Raw genomic sequence first — 23,398 nt, 5'->3', positions numbered from 1 at the left:
AAAAAAAAAAAAAATCCAAATAATCAGCCGTTCAAACACTTGAATTTCAAACTTATCCCACCGGGACAGCTCAAATAGCAGTAACAATCTAGATCTTTCCAGGAAGTGAGGGTAGAGCCCCTGGCATTCCTCCTGAGAGCCCTGTGTTAGGCCCTAGAAGTATCTACTGCTGCTGCAGTTGCTGCTGTTGCTCCATTTGCAACTTCTCAGTCTCAAAGACAACGGGAAGAACCAGGATCATAAAGGAAATGGTCCCAATCCACAAGGCTGCCCTGGAAAATCTGTACTTTTTTTGAGCCACAAAGAGGGAAAGATCAAAATGGCTCCGGCTGCGGACCGGGCCCTCTCCGGAAACATCTCTGTCAGGCCCCATAGTCTCTCCGACAGGGTCTCATCTAGCTCCTTATGGTTGTCCTCCTCCAGCTCCTCCTCAGGCTTCTCCGCGTCGCCTTTCGGGAGCAATTTGTCCGGGGACTGGGGTTCCCTGGCACCGGCAGCAGCAATGGCGGCAGCCATGACTGAGTGCTGATTTTTGAAGTTTTGTTTTCCCAAGACAGAGTTTCGCTCTTATGCCCAGACTGGAGTGAAGTGGTGCAATCTTGGCTCACTGCAACTTCCGCCCCCCAGGTTCAAGTGATTCTCCTGCCTCAGCCTCCCAAGTAGCTGGGATTACAGGTGCCCGCCACCACACCTGGCTAATTTTTGTATTTTTAGTAGAGACAGCATTTTGCCATGTTGGCCAGGCTGGTCTTGAACTCCTGACCTCAGGTGATCCACCCACCTGGCCTCCCAATTAAGTATATTCTTTTAAGGAGTGTTGAATTTTGTTCTTGCAAGCAGCTAAGGTACTTGGCATCAGTTTCATCCTTGAAAGGCCTATTTTTGGCTGTGGTGGGGGGCAGAGCTAAAGTTATTCTTTCCTTTAGGACTAAGTTAGACCCATTACTAAACTGTGACCTTTTGGGGGTCTTTAGTGAATGCTTTGTGCATGTAGCATGGTGTCTTCATTCCAGCTAGTGAGAATTTCAAAAATCTTTTGGCCTATGCAGTCTTTGGGAATGGTTCAGTTTATAGTACCCTGGATTGTTATTTCTTTGGAAAGAACATTGAGTTTCACCCATCCACATGCAAACTGGTATTTAGCCAAAGAATCAAAGGAACCATTTTACACAAATCTCCAGAGCTTGCTCTTTCCATAGCTCCCATCTTTTCATCTGTCTGCCCTGCAAATTCAAACTGCCCAGGCCTTCCTGAACTTCTGATGTCTGTCTCTTCAGTCAGTGAGAAGAGCAGGCTCGGTTTGGTTTCCACTTCCCTACCCTGTAGTCTGAAAATTGCCTCAAGACAGAAAGCTTGTACTAGTGTAGGGCTCATTTTCTGTTTGTTTTTGTTCTTTCAGAAAGCAGAGTTCTGTACTACTTGTTGTCTAAAGCTTGAAAACAATTGTTTAATGTATTTTGTCTTGTTTTCTAATTATTAGTGACAGGAGAGAAAAATCAAAACCCAGTTAACTTGCTCATGACCGGAGGTGGACATGCCCATATATAAATTTTTAAAGTTGTCCCTAGGGTTCATTGTGGCGCACTTTAAATAGAATAACCCTACTTAACTAAACACTGATTAAATCTCTGATGGTTAAAAAGCATCCTGTGTTTGTATTTATAGAACTCTATTATAATGTTTTTGTTGTCTTTTTTAATTAGGGGAGAATTTTTATTGTTTTTCATGCTGGCATAACTTTTCTTTCATTATTAATCTGAAATAAGAATCTCTTATTTTTTTCATGTTAGGCCAGTAATTTAAAGAAGGTTCTTCAAGGAATTATGAGTTATTATCATGAGGTATGAAAAACATCTGACTTTGTTTAAATGCAAAATGCTATATGAAAATTACTTTAAGACTGAAAAATCACTTTTTTTGGCTTATAATATTTTACTGGAATGTGAGTCATAATTGGAACATGTTTTATTGCCATTTTTATGGAATACTCATTTGTGAAAATGAACAAGTTTAAGCTTAGATATATTGATTTGTAAGATAACATTGCTTAGGTATTGATACTCTCCAAATTGATTATTTTCAAGTAGAATTACCTTCATCTTTAATATAATTTGATTTTGTGCAATACTATAAAGTAGACTTTAATTGAAGTAATTTTCTATTTAAAGCATTATTTTGACATTTCTTCATAGTGTAAACAATAGCAAAGACATCACTGAGATTATGCTCATACAAGTAAGTTGGAAAAAATGCAAAATGAAAGTAGTATTATAAAGTCACTTTAGATAGTACATTAGTAAAACAGTTTGTTTTTTTCTTATTCAGCATCATAACAAGTTCTCTAGTAGGGTTTTTGATATGAGAGTTTATTGCTTAATGATGGGCAGCTTTTGAATGACTTTTCCATTGAAGAATTTTTGTTTCTATTTTTTAAAGTTGTCACACAATTAAATTTGTAATTTCTCCCAAAAATGTTTAATACTCTTTAAAAATTTTCAATTTATTGAATACCTAAAACTAATTTTGAAACTTTTTTAATGCCAAGAACCATTTTAATCAGGTAAAAAATAAGAAAAAGAAAGATAAGACCAGGAAAAAAAATTAATCCACTAGATTTGTTGTTCATTTGTAAAAGTGCAGTGGTTTACATTGTGTTTCTATGTTAATTGATTATATATGAAAATATTATGAATATTCTTTGGCTTAACATAAGCTTGTTATTTAATGGACAGGAATAAGTTTTGTCATAGTAGACTAGGCCAAGTGCTTCTTCAATTAAATTCTTCTCTCTGACAGTGGAATCAAAGGATATTCGATGTGAAACCAAAAGGGAATATAGTGCCTTCAGTTGGTTACTCAGAATTTTGGGATGTTGCCTGAACATTGCTACCTGGTTTTAATCAATAATTATTGATTTGTCATTTGTTATTTTATCTTAGTTGTTTCATGAATCTGTAATTTTTCATTGTAACAATATTAAATGTAGCAAATTATATGCAGCCGACATAAATGAGTGATCTAATTTATTTTAATATTGTAGTTTTTGGGGCAGCAGATTTCAGAAGCACTTATCCCTAATTTAAACCAAATAACCGAATGTTCAGATCCAGTGGAGCTTGGGAGGTTGCTCCAGCTTATTTTAGGTTGTGCGATCAACTGTGAAAAGAAGCAAGGTAAGTGAATTTCAATTATTTGAGGATTTCTACTTTCTAGAAACAATCTACATTACTATACAAGCTAGCATTAAAATGTACTATTAAAACTTTCAGAAATCACTCTGAAATGTAAACCAGAAGATCTGAATTCTAGCCCAACTCTGTCATTGAAAAGTGGCATACCTTGAGTGTCCTATTTGTACCTGGATTCTGATATTCATATTCAGTGGCTAAATTAAATGTATTTTAGTTTAATTAGTTTAATATATATCCAGTAAATAAGTTTTAGTGGATATTCAATAAAAATTGTACTTATTCATTTGCTACATTATGTCTATTTTACATGTAAGAACTTCGTGTGGATTCAGTTTTCATAAATATTCAGCTACTAATTTATAATTCAGGTTTCTTCAGATAATAGTCTGCTCTTTTCAGAAGCATATCTGTCCAATATATCCTCCAGATAAGTGGTCTAATGATATAAATGGAATTGATGCATTATATTGGTATATCCAAACATAGTGATCCATATTTTGCTGAGTACAAAAGGATCATATTTGGTTGCATGTAATGCCGAATGATGAACTGAACAGGCCCAGACCTCCTTCCCTTGAGGGCTTGAATCTGTTTGGGTGGTGAGACCTTTGATGCTGCTGTTGTTTTGCATGATTCATCCAAACTTGTTCTTAGTACACTACCTTTATGAAAGAATAATGTTGAGTGCTTAAGTTTGCAAAATGCAAAATACTTCAAGCCAGGGCCTTGGAAAACATTCAACATTGTCTAATGAAGAAAGGATAGAAGTTGGGATAAATTTACTAACAAACTCCGAAAGGAGAAAAATAAAACAAAATACATGAAATTAATTGTAGTTTATCAAAAGGACAGTGTATTTTATAAAAGGACAGTGACTAGGTGTCAGAGAATTTTTATATTAGTCCATCTCTACTATTTACTAGAAGTTTTTTTCTAGGACAAGCTAGCACTTCTCTGTAGGCTTTTATTTCTCACTTATGAATAATGTTAAAGATCTGTATATTGGGTTTTTCATAAAAGCAGGTACATTAGCTCATGGAAGGTTAAAACTTCTCTAAATATTTAATCGCAAATTGACAAGCAGTAATTTATTTATAAATCTAGTTATTTTTTGTTGTAATTGTGATTCTTTTTATTTTTTCATTGATTAATGCTTTGTTAATATTTTAATTGCTGGTTATTTGTAACTTATTTTTGCTTAATTAATCTTATACCAAGTTTGTAAGTTTTATTAGTCTTTTTCAAAGGGCCAACTTTTGGCTTTGAGTCTATTTTGTTGTTGTTTTTTTTTTTGAGATGGAGTCTGGCTCTGTCACCCAGGCTGGAGTGCAGTGGCGCCATCTTGGCTCACTGCAAGCTCCGCCTCCCGGATTCACGCCATTCTCCTGCCTCAGCCTCCAGAGCAGCTGGGACTACAGGTGCCCGCCACCGCGCCCAGCTAATTTTTTGTATTTTTAGTAGAGATGGGGTTTCACCGTGGTCTCGATCTCCTGACCTTGTGATCTGCCCGCGTTGGCCTCCTAAAGTGCTGGGATTACAGGCGTGAGCCACCGCGCCCGGTCCCTATTTTGTTTTTACTGCTTAATTTTGTTGTCCTCTTTTATCTCATTCATTTTTCTTGTGAATTAATCAGCTGTTCCTATTTTAAGCTATAATTGACATTTTAAGTGGCACTTTTGCTTTAGAGTGATTATTTTGTTGTGTCCTACAAATTTTAATATTATATGTAATATTTCCATAATTTACTTCTAAGCACTATTGAGCAATTTTGTCCCATTTAAAAAGGAATTTGATTCCTAGATACATAACTTTTTAAAAGTTTTCACACTTTTGTACTTTGCCGTGTTAATTTATTTTTATTTTTTTATTTTTATTTTTATTTTTGAGATGGAGTCTTGCTTATCGCCCAGGCTGGAGTGCAATGGCGCGATCTCGGCTCACTGCAAGCTCCGCCTCCCGGGTTCATGCCATTCTCCTGTCTCAGCCTTCCGAGTAACTGGGACTACAGGCGCCTGCTACCGCGCCCGGCTAATTTTTTGTATTTTTAGCAGAGACGGGATTTCACCGTGTTAGCCAAGATGGTCTGGATTTCCTGACCCCGTGATCCACCCACCTTGGCCTCCCAAAGTGCTGGGGTTACAGGCGTGAGCCACCGCGCCCGGCCGATTTTTGAAATGATTTTTGAAATGATTTCAAGGTACTAACTGCAACAATCTCAATCTTGAAAGAATGAACTCATTTGGTTAACAATACTCAGTTTATCTTGGTGAGGAAGGAAGACATATTGATAGACAAATAATGTATTTACATGAAGGATTATCTGTGGGTAAATGAATTCTTATAGTCTGTTCATTTGATGGCTGAGGTACTACATGTAAAGAGTAGATTTTTTTCAGATTTGATTTTTTTAAATCATAGAACATATTCAAAATATAATGACGCTGGAAGAGTCAGTTCAACATGTGGTCATGACTGCTATTCAAGAGGTAAGTTATATCATGTTCCTATGAGTATAAAAATCCTAAACCAAATTATATGAAACTTTTCATACTTTGTGCTTTTCTTTTTATAAACTTTCTCTTTGTTGTTGGCTTACTTACCCTTAGCTAGTGGGTCTTCCTTTTCTACCCCCCACAATATTTTAAAAGGCCTTTAAGCCCAATTTTAGTACCCTTACATTTTAAAAGCTGGTTAATAAATTAATATTGTCAAGTCTCTTTAAATCAGTGGTCCTCAACATTTCTGGCACCAGGGACCAGTTTTGTGGAAGACAAATTTTCCGTACAACCGGGGTGGCGGGCAGGGGGAAGGTTTTTGGATGAAACTGTTCCACCTCAGATAATCAGGCGTTAGATTCACATAAGAAGTGTTCACAGTGGAGTTTTTGCTCTTATGAGAATCTAATGCTGCTGCTGATCTGACAGTGACAAGTCCAGGTAATAATGCTCTCTTGCCTGCGCTCACCTCCTGTGCAGCCCAGTTTTTTTTTTTTTTTTTTTTTTTTGAGATGGAGTCTCACTCTGTTGCTCTGTCATCCAGGCTGGAGTACAGTGGTGTGTGATCTCGGCTCACTGCAAGTTCCGTCTCTGGGGTTCATGCCATTCTCCTGCCTCAGCCTCCCAAGTAGCTGGGACTACAGGCGCCCATCACCACGCCGGGCTAATTTTTTGTATTTTTAGTAGAGGCCGGGTTTCACCGTGTTAGCCAGGATGGTCTCGATCTCCTGACCTTGTGATCCACCCGCCCCAGCCTCCCAGGGTTGGGGACCCTTCCTTTAAATAACTTCAGCTTAGCAGGAAATGCAGGATAAACAGTCTCTGATCTGACAGGAGTTTTTCTTTTCTCTTTTGTTTTCTGCAAGTTATGACAATCTTTCCTGAATTTTTCATTTATATATACCATATGCATTTTCAAAATGTTAGATCTGTGAGCAAATATGGTGGTACTTAGGTTTTAGAGCCAGGTAAGCTGGATTAAAGCTAGTCTAGTTATGTAAGTGGAGCCAGGAAGGATTCAGAATTAATGTGATGAGGTGTTGATTCTTAATATCAGCCTAAACGGCTGAGATGGAGTGCAGAGGAGACCTCAGGAAAAGCAGTTTGGAAGGGGCATGACTTAGAGGGAGACATCATACAGGACTTTGGTAGTCTGTACTCCCTGAGTTTGCATTGTTGGTTTGGATTCAGAGCATCCCTGTACGTAAGTAAATCTGCCTTTCATCTCAAAGAGTTATTTTACAGGATTTTTTTTCATATAATCGTAACTTCTACTTTAAAAATGACTTCTCGAAAAGGCTACATTTAAAAAGTATTAACTTACAGTGTATACGAATCCCTTTTAAAATTATTTAATGTGTTCACTGTTCATCAGTAATATGTCTTTTAGAAATTGTATTGAAATTCTTCAGTACACAAGTATTTTGAATATATCTATGTATTTAAAGCACAATTTACTTAGGTGTCCTCACTAATATGCTTGAATTTGTGTTATTAAGTTAAACCTCCAATAAAATTTTTATCTGAATAGTGTTCTAAGAATCCTTAAATTAAGGCAAGGAAAAGCTAAATATAAATCATTTTACTATCCTTTCAAGAAAATATATTTTACTTCATAAACATCACATTGTTATACTTAATTTTATTATTTTAATTTCCAAGTTGATGAGTAAAGAAATATTGAGCTCTCCTCTGAATGATGCTGTTGGAGAATTGGAGCAACAGGTGAGTATTTTAGTATGGAAGAAAAATGTTGAAAGCATGTTAGGGTTTCTTTGCCAATTACTCTCATAAGGCTTACAAAAAGAGCATATACAAGAATATTTTCTTCAATGAAATTTAGTTGATTCTTCTGCAAGATCCCAATTGAATGGAAGTGGTGTTGGTCTCCAGAGGTTTTTGTGATCATGTTGAAAGAATTGAGTGACATTGAACATTCTTTCTGACACTTGTAATGTAGTTTGGACCATGCTGTATGGTTACACAGTGAAACAGAGGACAATTAAAAACAAACCCTGCTAAGTTTTAATTTATCTAGTAATTTAATTTTTTTCACTGTTGCTCTCCTCTCACTTGATATTGAAGAAACAGCTCAAAGGTCCTGTATTCAAGGCTCCTTTCCTTCGGGACTGTTTTACAGGGGGAAAAGACACTCTTTTCCCATTTATAACCCAATATGGGTTATAGAATAAAGGGTAAAAGGAAACGCAAATGCATTGAGTACTTTTTCTGTTATATTTTTAGACACGTCTTCTTTTATGAGTGTCTCCAGTCATCTCAAGAAGTATTTCAAAAGAAAATGTTTAAAGAAATAATTTATTTAAATGTAAACATGCCATGTTTTTTTCTAAACTTTTTTTCTGTAATAAAACTAAACAATGCCTTCTCTAATACTTGTAAAAGTAATTTGCAGGGATTTACATAAAATTTACTTCTGTGGGACCATAGCCTTCAATGTTAATAAGGTCATGTAAATGTAATTCATACAAAGACAACAAATTAAGACTCATTTATTATTATTATTATTATTATACTTCAAGTTCTGGGTTACACATGCAGAACATGAGAGTTTATTACATAGGTATACACGTGTCATAGTGGTTTGCTGCACCCATCAACCCGTTACTTACATTAGGTATTTCTCCTAATGTTATCCCTCCCCTAACCCCCACCCCCAACAGGCCCTGATGTGTGATGCTCCCCTCCTTGTGCCCATGTGTTCTTATTGTTGAACTCTCACTTATGAGTGAGAACATGCGGTGTTTGGTTTTCTGTTCCTGTGTTAGTTTGCTGAGAATGATGGTTTCCAGCTTCATCCATGTCCCTGCGAAGGACATGAACTCATCCTTTTTTATGGCTGTGTGGTATTCCATGGTGTGTATGTGCCACATTTTCTTAATCCAGTTTATCTTTGATGGACATTTGGGTTGGTTCCAAGTCTTTGCTATTGTGAATAGAGTCGCAATAAACATACATGTGCATGTATCTTTATCGTAGAATGATTTATAATCCTTTGGGTATATGCCCAGTAATGGGATTGCTGGGTCAAATGGTATTTCTAGTTCTAGGTCCTTGAGGAATCGCCACACTGTCTTCCAGAATTGTTGAACTAATTTACACTCCCAACAAAAGTGTAAAAGCGTTCCTATTTTTCCACAACCTCTCCAGCATCTGTTGTTTCCTGACTTGTTAATGATCGCCTTTCTAACTGGTGTGAGGTGGTATCTCATTGTGGTTTTGATTTGCATTTCTCTAGTGACCTGTGATGATGAGCATTTTTTCATATGTCTGTTGGCTGCATAAATGTCATCTTTTGAGAAGTGTCTGTTCATATCCTTTGCACCTTTTTTGATGGGGTTGTTTGCTTTTTTCTTGTAAACTTGTTTAAGTTCTTTGTAGATTCTGGATATTAGCCCTTTGTCAGACAGATAGATTGCAAACATTTTCTCCCATTCTGTAGGTTGCCTGCTCACTCTGATGATAGTTTCTTTGGCTGTGCAGAAGCTCGTTAGTTTAATTACATCCTATTTGTCAATTTTGGCTTTTGTTGCCATTGCTTTTGGGTTTTAGGCATGAAGTCCTTGCCCATACCTATGTCCTGAATGGCATTGCCCAGGTTTTCTTCTAGGACTTTTATGGTCCTACAGACGTACCTTTAAGTAAGTCTTTGATCCATCTTGAGTTGATTTTTGTATAAGATGTAAGGAAGGGGTCCAGTTTCAGTTTTCTGCATATAGCTACCCAGTTTTCCCAACACTATTTATTAAATAGGGAATCTTTTCCCTGTTGCTTGTGTGTGTCAGGTTTATCAAAGATCAGATGGTGGTAGATGTGTGGTGTTATTTCTGAGGCCTCTGTTCTGTTCCATTGTTCTATATATCTGTTTTGGTACCAGTACCATGTTGTTTTTGTTACTGTAGCCTTGTAGTAAAATTTGAAGTCAGGTAACGTGATGCCTCCTGTTTTGTTCTTCTTGCCCACAATTGTCTTGGCTACGTGGGCTCTTTTTGGTTCCATATGAAGTTTAAAGTAGTTGTTTCCAGTTCCGTGAAGAAAGTCAGTGGTAGCTTGATGCGGATAGCATTGAATCTATAAATTACTTTGGGCAGTAAGGCCATTTTCATGGTATTGATTCTTCCTATCCATGAGCATGGAATGTTTTTCCATTTATTTGTGTCCTCTCTTATTTCCTTGACCAGTGGTTTATAGTTATCCTTGAAGAAGTTCTTCACATCCCTTGTAAGTTGTATTCCTAGTATTTTATTCTCTTAGTAGCAATTGTGAATGGGAGTTCACTCATGATTTGGCTCTCTGTTTGTCTGTTATTGGTGTATAGGAATGCTTGTGATTTTTGCACATTGATTTTGTATCCTGAGACTTCGCTGAAGTTGCTTATCAGCTTAAGGAGATTTTGGGCTGGTATGATGGGGTTTTCTAAACATACAATCATGCAAACAGGGACAATTTGACTTCCTCTCTTCCTATTTGAATACCCTTTATTGCTTTCTCTTGCCTGATTGCCCTGGCCAGAACTTCCAATACTATGATGAATAGGAGTGGTGAGAGAGGGTATCTTTGTCTTGTGCCAGTTTTCAAAGGGAATGCTTCCAGGTTTTGCTCATTCAGTATGATATTGGCTGTGGGTTTGTCATAAATAGCTCTTAATGTTTAGATACATTCCATTGATACCTAGTTTTTTGAGAGTTTTTAGCATGAAAGGCTGTTGAATTTTGTTAAAGGACTTTTCTGCATCTATTGAGATAATCATGTGGTTTTTGTCATTGGTTCTGTTTATGTGATGGATTATGTTTATTGATTTGTGTTTATTGATTGGTTGAACCAGCCTTGCATCCCAGGGATGAAGCCAACTTGGTCGTGGTGGATGAGCTTTTTGATGTGCTGCTGGATTCGGTTTGCCAGTATTTTGTTGAGGATTTTCACATCAATGTTCATCAGGGACATTGGCCTAAAATTCTCTTTTTTTGTTGTAAGACTCATTTGTTAATAGGTAAATATAAAAAATAATTTCCCATATCAGTGTATATGTGTGTTGTGAGAAGAGTATATTTTTTCTATTTTTCTATATTTGTGTCAAAACACCATTTACTAAGATTTAGGACATTTTATATTTCAGCTTAAAAAAGCCTTGGAAGAACTTCAGGAAGCACTAGCAGAAAAAGAAGAGCTGAGGCAAAGATGTGAAGAATTGGATATGCAGGTACGGGAAAAAACCCTGAGCTGAGAAAAACTTCCTCTTTAAGTTTACAGAAGTTTTTTATTGTAATTAATTAGTTGGCACTATGTTTTATAGATTAGGTTTCACTTCATGGAGGGAACATTAAAAGGATTTCTTATAGGCTTGAATATTCAAGCATGAATTTCATAAATACTTTTCTCTGATAGTTGAAATTTGCTGGCTTAACTTCCCTTGAGAAAATCACTGTACTAATTGTAGAATTTCAACTATTTAGATAAGGACTCCATTTTCATTTTTGTAAAATAGGAAAATTAAAGTTTCTACTTCATATTGTATATGTGAATATTAAATAGAGGTAATTTATTAAAGTATTAAGTGGTGCCTGACACGTCCCCCACCAATACTTTCAAGTACATGTTCATATATATGTATGTAGTCTCTTACGGCAAGTTTTTGCTAACATGTATGTATATATGAACATGTGTGTGTATAATCTTATATGCACATGTATGTTAAAATGAACTTGGCATGAGCAAGAATAGTTAATGGTTAAGAGGTTAGATTGTCAAACCAGGCTACCTACATTCAGTACCTGGTCATATTACTAGCTGGTTATTTGCTCCAGGCACATTACTTAATTATTCTTTTGAGTTTTTTCTTTTGAGAAATGGAGTGATGATAGCATATATCTCCCAGAGTCGTCGTGAGGGTTAAATGAGTTCATATATATAGCACTTAGAGCCTGGCATGGAAGTGCTATGTATATTGTTTGCGTATGATGTTACTGTTACATCAAAATACAAATGTGCATATTATGCAATAAGTCTAGAAAAAGATGTACAGAAGGTTAAGTGTACCTTCATAATATGCTGTATGTAAATGGCATTTTTTTGTTTAAATAATGAGCTAAATTTGTAGTTGATTCTCTGAAAAGTGTACGGGCAAGGAGCAAAGCTGTAGTAGTAGTATCCTTGCTAGAGGAAGTAAATATCTAAAATGACAGGGCTGGATAATGCTTCTAACCCTCAAGCATTTGCAAATAAGGAAAAGGAAAAGACTTGGTTAGGGTGACTAGTCACTTAGTGCAGTGGGAGCACTGGAATTCGGGTCTTCTAAATTCATCTGTAGAAACCAGTCCTCTGTATTTGAACGAAGTAAGTGTCTCAAGTAGGGGAAATTTAATCTGTTCTCCTTCACACCTTTCCTAACTGCACATTGTAACATACACCTTCAAACACATGCGAAGTACCTGAAATGTGTTCATTTTAAATAGGATCATATTCACCCTGTAAAATACTTCATAGGAAGATTGAGCCATTCAGATATTACCATTCTCTCGTAGGATCTAAGTACAGTCTTCTGAGAAATTCTTATTCAATAAAGAACACAAAATTCCACATTTAAAGATTTGTGTGTTTGTAACAAATAATGAAGGGTATATGATCTGGTTTTAGGTGAAAAGTGCAGAAATCCCAAACAGAGAGAGACAGAGGCAGGTGCAGATTGAACTTATCACCATGAGAGCTTGCTGAAGGAGATGCCTGACCAGCGCTCTGAGTCATGGTTCTAGGGTGGGAACAAGGAATGTGCCTGTCTGGCACCCTCCTTACTCATGTCTGTGCCAGAAATTCCTCTGGAGCTACATTGAAGCATACCGATAGGAGCAAGATTGGTTATTCACCAGGTATTCAAAACTAAAATTTGCCCTTGGTGTTATTCTGTTTTAGAAGAGTCCTGCCCAGTTTTGATGACTGAGGGTGTTGTTTTTCCTCTGTCAGTCATTTTTTGACAGCCCCTACACTCAAGCTAGAATGAGATATTTTCTTCTTTGTGCCCTACCCTTACCCTATAGTGTGCTTCTCTCAAAGCACCTTCAACATCTTTTACATAATTGTTTATATTTCTACTGTAAGGGTCTTAAGGGCAGAAGCTCTTTACTCTTTTTTGTATCTGAATCACTTTGAATTATTATGCATGGCAGGTAATAGTAGTCATTAAACAGTTTACATAATAGGCATGGGTGCATGCGTTGAATTTAGGAACAGAAAGTTATTTCTTTATGTTGTCTGCCCAGGAACAGTTTCCCAGACTTTGTATTTCTCATTTAGAAGACAGTAACTTGCCTATATACTATGTTCAGGGCAATCATTTGATGTTAATTTCCTATTCTTTGTGTCAACGTGTAGTCATATTTACATAACTGGATTGAATTACATGTTTTGAAAATATGGATAGCAAACTTGTTCAGTAATACACTGGAAATCAGAAAAGGTTAATCAATGGTTTTTCAAACTAATTATTAATCATATGTAAAAATTCTGGCCTTATGAAAAGACACAGCCTTAGCTATGCATTTTTAAAGATGTTTTCAAATGGAAAAGAAGTAGAACCAGGAGAGAAAATCACGCATGTTTTAAAAATATGAATAAAAATAGTTGCTCCAGGTATTGATATTGATGTGGTTCTATACTAAGGTGTTTTTATTCATTTTAAATCATAAGCAAACAGTTTAAATGTGCAAATGGAAACAGCTTAGCTTTTTGTTATTGATTCATTAATCAAATGTGCTTATTTCCTGAATGTGATGTGTGACTGACAATTTTATACTCTAAACCTATCATGATAACTTTGAACATACGTGTGTATATTTTGCTTAGTAGGTGACATCATTCTATAAATTAGTTTATACCTAAAAGGGGAGACAAATTAATTTTTTGAAGTTTCATTTGTGCATCCAGTTTTAGAGACTTGAAAACATTTTCTTCCCCAAACAAAGGCAGGCATAGCATTTTAAAGATATAGTTATTCTATTTTCTCCATATGTGTATTGATTTGATTTCTTTTGTTTGAATTCTACATTCAGAAGTATCCTTAGAACTCATCTAGTATGACAGACCAAGCTATTTAATGGCTTAGTCAGATCTAGAATCTGAACTCTAGACTCTAATAAGAGTTTTTATTTGTTTGTTTTTTCTACTGGTGCTTATGTGTGTGTGTTTGTTTCTTAGGTGACTACACTTCAAGATGAAAAGCATTCTCTGGTTTCTGAAAATGAGATGATGAATGAAAAACTTGACCAGCTGGATGGCTCTTTTGATGATCCAAACACAGTGGTTGCAAAAAAGTATTTTCATGCACAGTTACAACTAGAACAATTACAGGAAGAAAACTTCAGGTAGCATTTTTAATGGAAATCATTTTATGGAGTTCTGTCTATTAGTAGCAAAAAGTCATATTAGTAGCAAAAGTTATATTAGTAGCAAAAAGTGGGGATTAGGTTTTAACATGAATTTTCGAAGAATACAGACTATGGAATCTATAGTCATTTAATCTATTAATAGAACTTTACATCTTCCTTTCATTATTTCTGTCTTGTATTTAATTTTCCTTGCCTTATTGCAGGAGCAGCCATCATTGCTTTTTTCCTGGTCTTACAGGGATCATGTGCAATTAGGATCCATCAACTATGGTGTTAACTGTAGAGTTTTTCAATGTGCTTTTTGTCAGATTGAGGAAATTCCCCTTGTTTCCACCTTGCTGCAAGGTTTTTGTTTTTTGTTTTTGTTTTTTCAATCATGATTGGGTGTTGATTTTTGTCTGATGATTTTTCTGCATCTTGAAAAGATGGTGTAGTTTTTCTTTTTCATTCTTTTAATATATTGATTGATTTTTGAATGTTAAAAACCTACATTCTGGAGATAAACCACTTTGTTCATATTTTATTCTATATATCACTAGATTCAGTTAATAATTTAAAATAATTTTTATAACTGTCTTTATAATAGATATTGATCTGACTTTTGTCTCTTGTAATGTCTTGTTCAGGATTTGTTATCAGACTTCTGCATCTTATAGAATAACTGAGGCATATTCTCTCTTCTATTTTCTGAAAGAGTTTATGTAAAAATGTTCTTTCTTTCTGAAATTTTGATACAGTTTATTAGTAACACAATTTGGACCTATGGTTTTCTTTGTGAGTGGATTTTTACTGACAAATTTAATTTCTTTAATGGTCATGGGGCTTTTCAGATTTCCTATTTCATCTTGTGTCAGTTTGGTAAGTTGTATTTTTTAGTATATATGTCTATTTAAGTTGTTGAACTTATTGACATGAAGTTGTTCATAATATTCTCTTCTTATCCTTAAAATTCAGTGTATATGTTTATTTAAGTTATTGAATTTATCGACATGAAGTTGTTCATAATATTCTCTTTTTATCCTTATAATGACTGTGGCAGATGTGATGATACATACTCTTTTACATTCCTGATATTGCTTGGGTTTTCTTTCGTTTTTCTTGATCACTGTTGCTGGAGGTTCATCAGTTTTCTTAATATTTCAAACATCCTTTATTGGCTTTCTATATTATTGGTTTTAGATTTCTTTCTTTATACTTTCTTTGGATTTATGTTTCTCTTCTTTCTCTAGCCTCTTAAAGTTGAAACTTAGATCATTGATTTTAAGCCTTTCTTTCTTTCTAACATAAACCTTTAAAACTGAGAGGCACTGGTTTAGTGTTGTCCCCCAAATTTGATTGCTTGTCTTTTTGTTATTGTTTAGTTTGAAACATTTTCTAAATTCCATTGTGATTTTTTTTCTTGACTTGTGGGTTATTTAGGAATGTGTTTTTTAATTTACAAAGATTAAAGCTTTTCTAGACTTCTTATTGCGACTGATTTCTAATTTAATTAACCTTTATTATTAGAGAATATGTTCCATGATATTCCAGTCTTTTGGCATTTATTGATACATGTTTTATTCATCATCAAATATTTTATTGTGTTGAGTGTTATATATGCCTTTGCGTATATATTCATGCAAGTTATAATGTAATTATGTAATTAAAACAAATCATAGAAGTTATAAATACTTACTTTTTTATTTGTGCAAGGCTTGAAGCTGCAAAAGATGATTACCGTGTTCACTGTGAAGAACTTGAAAAGCAGCTAATCGAATTCCAGCATAGGAATGATGAACTGACTAGTCTTGCGGAAGAAACAAGAGCCCTGAAAGATGAAATAGATGTTCTTAGGTATGGCATGTCTTAAAAAATATAATTATGCCATTTCTGAGCTATTTAGTCAATTCAAGTATTTCATATTTTAATGAGGATTCATAGGATTATTCCTGTATGTCAAGTATTGATCAGTTTTTAATCCAGGCTGATAGTTTTAACTTCTTTTATGTTTGTTGTTTGGGCTTGCAGTTCATGGATAATACTCAATTCTTCTGAAGACATTTTCACATTAGAACCCATAAATCCAAAATGAGACCTTTAATTAAAATTTTGTAAACGGAGTACTTATAGATATGTTTAACTTGACTTGCTTGTACCTATCATATTTTGTGAAATTTTTGTGTAAGGAAATGTATTCTCAATCCATATTTTGACATTTGATAAACTATAGATCAAATATAGGCAAGAATCATAACTTTCTTTTAGCGAGGATTGTCATTTGGCAATATGAAGTTTATATTTACTTTTTTCTTATGAAATGTTACTCAGTGAACAGTCTGTCCACGTCTTTATATTTTTTTGTTAATTTTTCTTAATTATTTTTTGTAGTTCCTAATACTCATTTGAAACAAAATTTGTATAACCATTAATTTGGACCTGCTTGTGATAGTGAAGTGATTTGGTTTATTTGTTTGTTTGTTTATTTATTTAAGTCAGGTAAGCACAGCTCCAAAGGGAAGTGCTTTGCCTGACAAGTTTATAAATTTAGTCAACTTCCTAAATAAAATAAGTCAAATACTTAGAAGGAAACTATGCTGAATGTTACACACAAAGGAAGGTTGGCCTGTAAGCTGCAGAGCAGCTGAGTTGCTCAATTTTATATACAAAATTATTATTTTTATTCATTATGCTAATATATGAAATAGTTTGATAATTTAGTGTGTCAGATGTGAAGCATTTTTATTTTGATGGCTTTATACCAAAGAGGTTGAACTTTAAATGGATTTAGGCTGGAGTCTGTTTCCAAAGTTCTCGCAACGTTTACAGTTTCCTCTTCTCACTCACTCTCATTTACTTTTCTTTTTTCTTTTTTGTGATTGTTTGGAAGATTCATTTTACAGCCAAAGCAAAATTATGAGTATATACTAGTTTATATACAGTAATGCTTAGTCTTTATTATTATAGGGCTACCTCTGATAAAGCAAATAAACTGGAGTCAACAGTTGAGATATATCGTCAGAAGCTACAAGATCTGAATGACCTTCGCAAGCAGGTGAAAACTTTACAGGAAACCAACATGATGTATATGCATAATACAGTCAGTTTAGAAGAAGAATTAAAAAAAGCAAATGCAGCACGTACACAATTAGAAACATACAAAAGGCAGGTAAGAAACATCTTAAGTTTTAATTGATAAAATTGTAAGGGTTTGTTATTCCTTTTGATTTCTTAAGAATGGTAAAGAAATTGAGAAGCATTCCATATAATAAACTATGAACTTGCTCTGATGAATTTCTTTCTTTAATGTTAAAAATTCAAGGATTGATAATTGAGTTTGAGTTATCTGGGTCTTTTACCTTTTAACTACCTTCTGAAATTATTTTTTCTTTTGAGATTTTATTTATTAGCATTTCTGGTAAGCAGGGTTAATGCCTTAGAGAATGGAGCTGTAACCTGAAATATTCGTTTTGCTGTTTACTAAGTAACATTAGAAGGCTGACTTTTAATTTTTTTGGCTAAACTATTTGATTATTTTTAATTTTATGTTAATTCTTGTCTATATGTTATTTTCCACAAGTATTTAGAATTAGACTGCAATTTTAGTATAGATGTTTTATTCCTAATCAGTTTTTCATTTACTTAATTCTGAAAGACTATTGAGATTTATGCACTTATATACTTTTAAGGACTTTTTTTCCTTTTGTTTCTGACATTAGGTTCAAGATCTTCACGTTAAACTTTCCTCCGAATCCAAAAGGGCAGACACACTAGCGTTTGAAATGAAACGGCTTGAAGAAAAACACGAAGCTTTACTTAAGGAAAAAGAGGTAAACAAAGATATAATTGATAAGGAATATTTCATTGTTCTTTTAGTTTTGTAATGCCCTTGCTGTTTCTATAATGGTGGTGATGTCTACCAGTTCTGTCTTCCTCCAAATTGAATTTTTTGACATAGAAGTGTCTTGTAAAAATGACTTACATCTTCATTCAGTTTTTAAAGTTTTCTTCACAATGGTAGATGAAATGATAGAGCCAAGGTCATAAGTCTCAATGAATATTTTCTGATTCTAGTCTGTCAGTTGCTTGGGATCAAGGACCATAGATAATAATTTTGTGTTGGCTTTATTAAGATTTAATTGACATACCATAAATGTCACCTAAGGTATACAAGTCAGTGGTTTTTAATATATCCACAGAGTTGTATTACCATCTTCATAATCATACTTTAGAACACAGCCATCACCCTAAAAAGAAACCTCATGTCGGTCACCATTTACCCTGCACTCTAATCCTCTCAGCCCTACTCTTAGCAACTGTTAATCTACTTGCTGTCTACAGATTTTCCTAGTCCTTCTAGAATATGTAATTATACACTTGGTGATTTTTGTGACTGACTCTTGCAAGGTTCATCTGTGTTGTAGCATGTATCAGTGCTTTATCCTTTTTATTGACGAATAATGCCCCATTGTATGGATATACGGCATTTTGTTTATCCATTCACGCGTTTATGAACATTTGGGTTGTTTTTGATTTTTGGCTGTTATGAATAATGCTGCTATGAATGTTTATGTGCAAATTTTTATTTAGATATATTTTCATTTTTCTTGAGTGTATAGGCAGAAATGGTATTGATGGGTCATATGGTGACCATGCTTAACTTCACATCTTTATCAACACTTATTATCTTTTTGATTTTAGCTATCCTAGTGGGTATAAAATGGCATATCATTGTGTTTTTGATTTGCATTTCTCTACTGACTAATGTTGTTGAGCATCTTTTTTGTATTTATTAGCCATTTGTATATCTTCCTTGGAAAAATGCCTCTTCAAATCCTTTCCCCATGTTTTACTTAGGTTATATGCTTTTTAATTATTGAGTTGGAATAGTTTTTGTATATTCTAGATACAAGTTCCTTGTCAGGTATATGATTAGCAATTTTTTTTTCTATTCTATGTGTTGTCATCCCACTTTCTTGATGATATAGTTTGCAGCACCAAGTATTACATTTAGATGAGATCAGAGTTACTTTTTTTCCTTTTGTTGCTTGTCCTTTTTGGGTGATGTTTCTAAAAAAAAAAACATTGTGTAACCTAAGGTACAAGGATTTATCCTGTGTTTTTCATTTAAACAGTTTAATGGTTTTAGCTCTTATATTTAGTCTGCAGTCCATTTTGTATATGGTGTGAGGTAGGCATCTGGCTTTATTCTTTTGTGTGTTGATATCCAGTTGTCCCAGTACCACCAGTTGATAAAACTATTCTTACTACGTCGAATTGCTTTGGTATTCTTGTTAAAAATCACTTGGCCATCATACTTTAATAGTGTATACATGTCATTATACATTAATGAAAATTCATAGGGTGTATAACAAAAAGAGTAAACCACAGTATAAATGATGGACTTCAGTTAATAACAGTGTATCAACATTGGCTCATCAATTCTAACATATTACCACACAAATGCAAGATAGTAATAATAGGGGAGACCAGAGGGAGAAGAGGGTAAGAGGAATATAAAGGAACTCTGTATTTAATTTTTCCAAAAACCTAAAACTGCTTAGAAAATAACCTCTATTAATAATTTAAAAGGTTTAAACAAATCACGTGATCATAAATGTAAGGGTTTATTTGTGGTCTTTTAATGGTTTATTATTGGTCTTTATGTCTAATCTTATACTACTACCACACTCATTTATTGATTATTGATTACTGTAGTTTTGTAGTTAAGTTTTGAAATCGGAAAGTGTGAGTTTTCAAACTTTATTCTTCTTCAAGGCTGTTTTTGTTACTCTGACTCCCAAGCATTTTCATGTGAATCTTAAAATCAGTTTGTCAACTCTGGCAAAAAAAAAAAAAGAAAAAAGGCAGCTGAGATTTTTGTAAGAACTTCATGACCTGTAGATTAATTTAGAAATGTTGCCACTTAACAGTACTAATTTTCTGATCCATGAATGTGGGATATCATTTCATTTATTTAGATCTTAAGTGTCCTTCAACAATGTTTTATAGTTTTCAGTGTGCAAGACTGGCACCTTTTAAACATGTATTCCTAAGTGTTTCATTGTTTTTGTTGTTATTTTAAATAAAATTCTTCTATCAAGATCATTTTTGGGTTTGTTAACTGCTAATATATAGAAATTTAATGGAGTTTTGTGCATTGATCATGAATCTTCCAGACTTCTTGAATTTGTTTACTAGTTATAGTTTTTAGGTAAGTTTCTCAGGATTTTCTATATATAAGATTAGGACGTCTGCAAATAGAATTGGTTTTACTTCTTCATTTGCAATCCTGATACTTTTTATTTTTCTTGCTAAATTGTACTGGCTAGAATTGTCAGTACAATGTTAAATAAAAGTGGAAAGAACAGATATCATTCTTTAGGTTCTGATCTTAGCGGAAGAGCATTGGATTTTTCACCATTATATGTGATATTAGCTGTGAGTTATTTGTTTTCATTTTTGTTTTTGGATGCCCTCTGTAAGGTTGAAGAAGTTTCCTTCTATTTGTAGTTTGTTGCATTCTGTTATAAAAGAGTATTGGATTGTGTCAGATGCTTTTTCTGGATCAGTGAGATGATATATGGTATTTGTGCTTTATTATATTAATATGATGTATTACATTGATTTTTTTCGTATTAAACAGATCTTGCATTACTGAGATAAATTCAACTTGTTCATAATATATACTTTAAAAAGTTTGTTGCCAGATTCAGTTTGCAAATATTTCATTGAAGATTTTTCCATAGGTATTATAAGGGATATTGGTTTGTAATGTACTTGTGAGGTCACCACCTGGTTTTGGTATCACTGGCTACATAGAGTGAGTTGAGACATTTTCCCACGTTTTTATGGTTTGGGAAAGTTCATGAAAATTGGTATTAATTCTTCTTTAAATCTTTTGGGGAGTTCAGTTTTCTGGACCTGAGCTTTATTTGTAGGAAGTTAACAAATTACTGATTCAATCTTTTTAGTTGCTCTAAGTCTATTCAGCTATTCTATGACTTCTTGAGCTAGTGTTACTAATTTGTGTCTGTCTAGAGTTTTGTCAATTTAATTTATCCAATTTATTGGCATACAGTTGTCTTGTTTCTTCTTCATTTCTGTGAGAAACCAGGGAATTTTGCTAAGTAGTGATATCCTCTCCTTTATTTGTGATTTCTGTAATTTGAATTTCTCTGTTTTTTTTTTTTCTTAGTTAGTTTAGCTAAAGATTTTTCAATTTTGTTCATCTTTTCAAAGAACTAACTTGTGGTTTTACAATTTGTTTTCTATTCTCTATTTTATTTATTTTTACTCTAATCTTTAATAATTCATTGGTAAAGGAACACAAATTCCTTTGTATGTAAGTATTTTTTTTCTAGTTAAGATAGAAAGTTAAGTTATTGATTTGGAATTTTTCTTGATTTTTTTAATATAGATACAGCTGTAAATTTGCCTTAGGGTTTATTTTGGTACGTTACGTGTTTTGGCATATTGCATTTTTGTTTAATTCTTTTGAATTTATTTTCCCTTATGATTTCTTCTTTGACACATTGGTTACTTATGAGTATCTTGCTCAATTTTCACATATATTTGTGAATATCCTAAATCTCCTTGTGTCATTGATTTATTTAATTCCATCGTGGTCAGAGAACATACTTTGTGTGCATTCAGTCCTTTTAAATTTATTGAGCCCTGTTTTATGGCCTAGCATATGGTCTGTTCTGCAGAGTGTTCCATGTGGATTTTAAAAAAAATGTGTATTCTACTGTTGGGTAAAGTATTTATATGTCAGTTAGGTCTAGTTGGTTTATAGTATTGTTCAAGTATTCTACCTTGAATCTTTGTGTATAGTTCTATCTATTATTGAAAGTAGGATACAGATATTTCCAATTGTTGTTACATCATCTCTTTTTCCCTTTAATTCCGTCAGTTTTTACCTTGTGTATTTTAGGTCTGTTAGGTTTCTTTATGTTTGTAATTGTTATATCTTCCTGATAGATTGATTTTTCTAATGTCTCTTTTCTGGTTACCATAGTTGTCTTAAAGTCTGTTTTGTTTAATATTAATATAGTCCTGTATCTTTCTTTTGGTTACTGTTTGCATCATTTTTTTCACCCTTTTATTTTCAAACTATATTTGTGTCTTTGATACTAAGGTCTATTTCTTTCACTTAGCATTTGCTTAGATCATTTTTAATCAATTTTGCCAGTATTTGTTTTTCGATTGGAGTTTGTAATCCATTTACATTTAATGTAATTACCGATAAAAATAGCATTTAGGTCTGCCATTTTATTTGTTTTCTATATGTCTTTTTTTCTCCTCCATTTTTCTACTACTGCTTTCTTTTGTGTTATTTTCAATATACCAGTTTAGTTCCTTAGTTTCTTTTACAAGTTTTTAAAAGCTATTTTCTGATGGTTGTTATGGGGGATTACAATTAGCATCTTACCTTGAAACAATCCATTTAGAGTAAATGGTAAACCTATTTTCAATAGTGTATTGAAAACTACTCCAAAATAAAAACTTTTCCTCCCCTCTGCTTTATGCTATTACTATCATACAAATTACATCTTTATACATTATAAACTCATTAATACTTTTTAATTAATGCTTTGTACTATTGTCTTTTAAATCAAATTGTAGACTAAAACAGTTAAAAATACATTAATTTTATGTGTGTGTGTATATATATGTGTGTGTGTGTGTATATATATGTATATATATACTTTTTTTAGATGAAGTCTCCCTCTGTTGCCCAGGCTGGAGAGCAGTGGCATGATCTTGGCTCACTACAACCTCTGCCTCCTGGGTTCAAGCGATTCTCCTGCCTCAGCTTCCTTAGTAGCTGGGATTACAGGCGCACGCCACCATGCCCGACTAATTTTTGTATTTTTAATAGAGACGGGGTTTCACCATGTTGGTCAGGCTGGTCTTAAACTCCTGACCTTGTGATCTGCCTGCTTTGGCCTCCCAAAGTGCTGGGATTACAGGCATAAACCACTGTGCCCAGCCATTAAAATATATTTGTGTATATGGTTACCTCTGTTGGTGTTTCTTTGGCTAAATTCAAATTACTCACTAATGTCCTTTTATTTCAACCTGAAGGATTCCTTTTAGTATGTTTCTACAGAGAAAGTCTGCTAATGACACATTCTCTGTTTTGTTTTGTTTACTCTTGGAAAAATTTCAGTTCATCTTTCATATTCAAAAGATGTATTGCTAGATATAAAATTCTTGTTTGACAGTCTTTTTCTTTTAGCATTTTATGTCATCCTACTGTATTATGGCCTCCATTATTTGATGAGAAATCTGCTGTTAATCTTATTAAGGCTCCTTTTATGTGATGAATCCTTTT

General features: G+C 33.9%; 1 protein-coding gene and 1 pseudogene across 2 annotated transcripts in view; one reads left to right on the top strand and one right to left on the bottom strand.

The window, feature by feature from the left end:
* The window catches only part of HOOK1 (hook microtubule-tethering protein 1), a 67,655-nt gene that overhangs the window by 16,897 nt on the left and 27,360 nt on the right, over window positions 1–23,398 (top strand). For both annotated transcript variants that reach the window (XM_011941216.1, XM_011941223.1), the window contains 9 exons: window positions 1,791–1,841; window positions 3,041–3,173; window positions 5,610–5,677; window positions 7,349–7,411; window positions 10,821–10,904; window positions 13,892–14,058; window positions 15,775–15,915; window positions 17,026–17,227; window positions 17,778–17,888. In XM_011941216.1, coding sequence (XP_011796606.1) covers window positions 1,791–1,841; window positions 3,041–3,173; window positions 5,610–5,677; window positions 7,349–7,411; window positions 10,821–10,904; window positions 13,892–14,058; window positions 15,775–15,915; window positions 17,026–17,227; window positions 17,778–17,888 — 1,020 coding nt within the window. The remainder of the gene's footprint in view (window positions 1–1,790; window positions 1,842–3,040; window positions 3,174–5,609; window positions 5,678–7,348; window positions 7,412–10,820; window positions 10,905–13,891; window positions 14,059–15,774; window positions 15,916–17,025; window positions 17,228–17,777; window positions 17,889–23,398) is intronic.
* Window positions 89–516, bottom strand: LOC105511122 (annotated as a pseudogene).

The sequence above is a fragment of the Colobus angolensis genome, unplaced genomic scaffold, assembly GCF_000951035.1.
Source record: "Colobus angolensis palliatus isolate OR3802 unplaced genomic scaffold, Cang.pa_1.0 Scaffold102, whole genome shotgun sequence".
NCBI classification, from domain to species: Eukaryota; Metazoa; Chordata; class Mammalia; order Primates; family Cercopithecidae; genus Colobus; species Colobus angolensis.
The sequence above is the reverse complement of the archived record's forward strand: the minus strand, read 5'-3'. Positions and strand labels throughout refer to the sequence as shown.